General features: G+C 37.0%; 1 protein-coding gene across 1 annotated transcript; it reads left to right on the top strand.

Annotated features, from left to right (window-relative positions):
• Nucleotides 1–302: 302 nt before the first annotated feature.
• On the top strand, nucleotides 303–938 carry LOC133856723 (GATA transcription factor 4-like). The gene has a single exon (XM_062291774.1). The coding sequence runs from the start codon at nucleotides 303–305 to the stop codon at nucleotides 936–938; it is 636 nt and encodes a 211-aa protein (XP_062147758.1).
• Nucleotides 939–1,150: the final 212 nt, after the last annotated feature.

The following is a 1,150-nucleotide window of genomic DNA, read 5'->3' as shown; positions in this document are numbered from 1 at the left end:
TATAAAATTATTCAAAATACATCACATTAACCGATGAGATAAAAGTGACAAATTGCATTACTTTCAAACATGCCACGTGTGTATAAACGAAAAGGTCCTCCAGTAGATATATGAACTGAACCTTCGCAGAAACATTCTCACGCCGGTTATTTATTACGATAGACTTCTAGACGAAGCAAATAAATCCGTACGCGGTTACTTTATATCCTTCCTTAAATGTCTCTTGCTCTCTCCTTTATATATCACCGACTTCCCGATGCATGTTAATTAATTTGGCCTTAAAACTTTGCTTTCCTTCTACAATGGCTCTTGGTGATAACAGTTATTCTATTGGAGACCCTTCTGCAGGGTATCATTTTTACAATGACATTGAGAGCCAACTCTGTGTCCCGCAAGACCGTTTGGAAGACATAGAGATGTTTCCATCTTTTGACGATGATCCTATTTTGGCCAGTGATTTGGGTGATTTCCTAGCGTCTCCGGAGAAAGTAGCCGGAGAAACAAAGCGGCTTCCTTTACAAGATTCTGATCGCTGTGTTGCTAATATAAATCGTGGTATAACTGAGTTGACAAGCCTTTTTCCCAGAAAGAAACCTAGGACCAAAAGACCGTGGTCCAACGTGCATATAAAACCGTCGTTTTTTAAGAAGGAAAATAGAAAACAGTGTTTGGCTGAAAATATAAAGAGAAGGTGTGTACACTGCCAGGCTGAGAAGACTCCACAATGGCGGGAGGGTCCGTCGGGGCCGAAGACGTTGTGCAATGCTTGCGGGGTGAGGTACAAGTCGGGAAGGTTGGTGCCAGAGTATCGTCCGTTTGGCAGCCCAACTTTTGATAATCGTATGCATTCAAATTTTCACAAGCAGATATTGAAAAGAACGCAAGCATTCAATTTTTCACAAGCGGATTTTGAAAAGAAGGGGTCTCAAGTTAATTAGGGCATGTTTGGGTAACACATTTGTTTCTATTATATTTTATTATTTTTGAAATATATTTTTTGGTAAATTTGAATTCTCTTAAAGTTTTATTCATTTTTTTTTTTTAAAAAAAATTTGTTTAGGGTTTGCTAAACCATCCAAACATAATTTCAAAAAATATATTTTCTCAGTATTCACAATTTTGAATATTATAGTAAAAAATAGCAAAATAT

The sequence above is a fragment of the Alnus glutinosa genome, chromosome 14 (assembly GCF_958979055.1).
Source record: "Alnus glutinosa chromosome 14, dhAlnGlut1.1, whole genome shotgun sequence".
Taxonomy (NCBI): Eukaryota; Viridiplantae; Streptophyta; class Magnoliopsida; order Fagales; family Betulaceae; genus Alnus; species Alnus glutinosa.
Note: the sequence above shows the minus strand (reverse complement) of the source record. Positions and strands in the feature narration are given on the sequence as shown.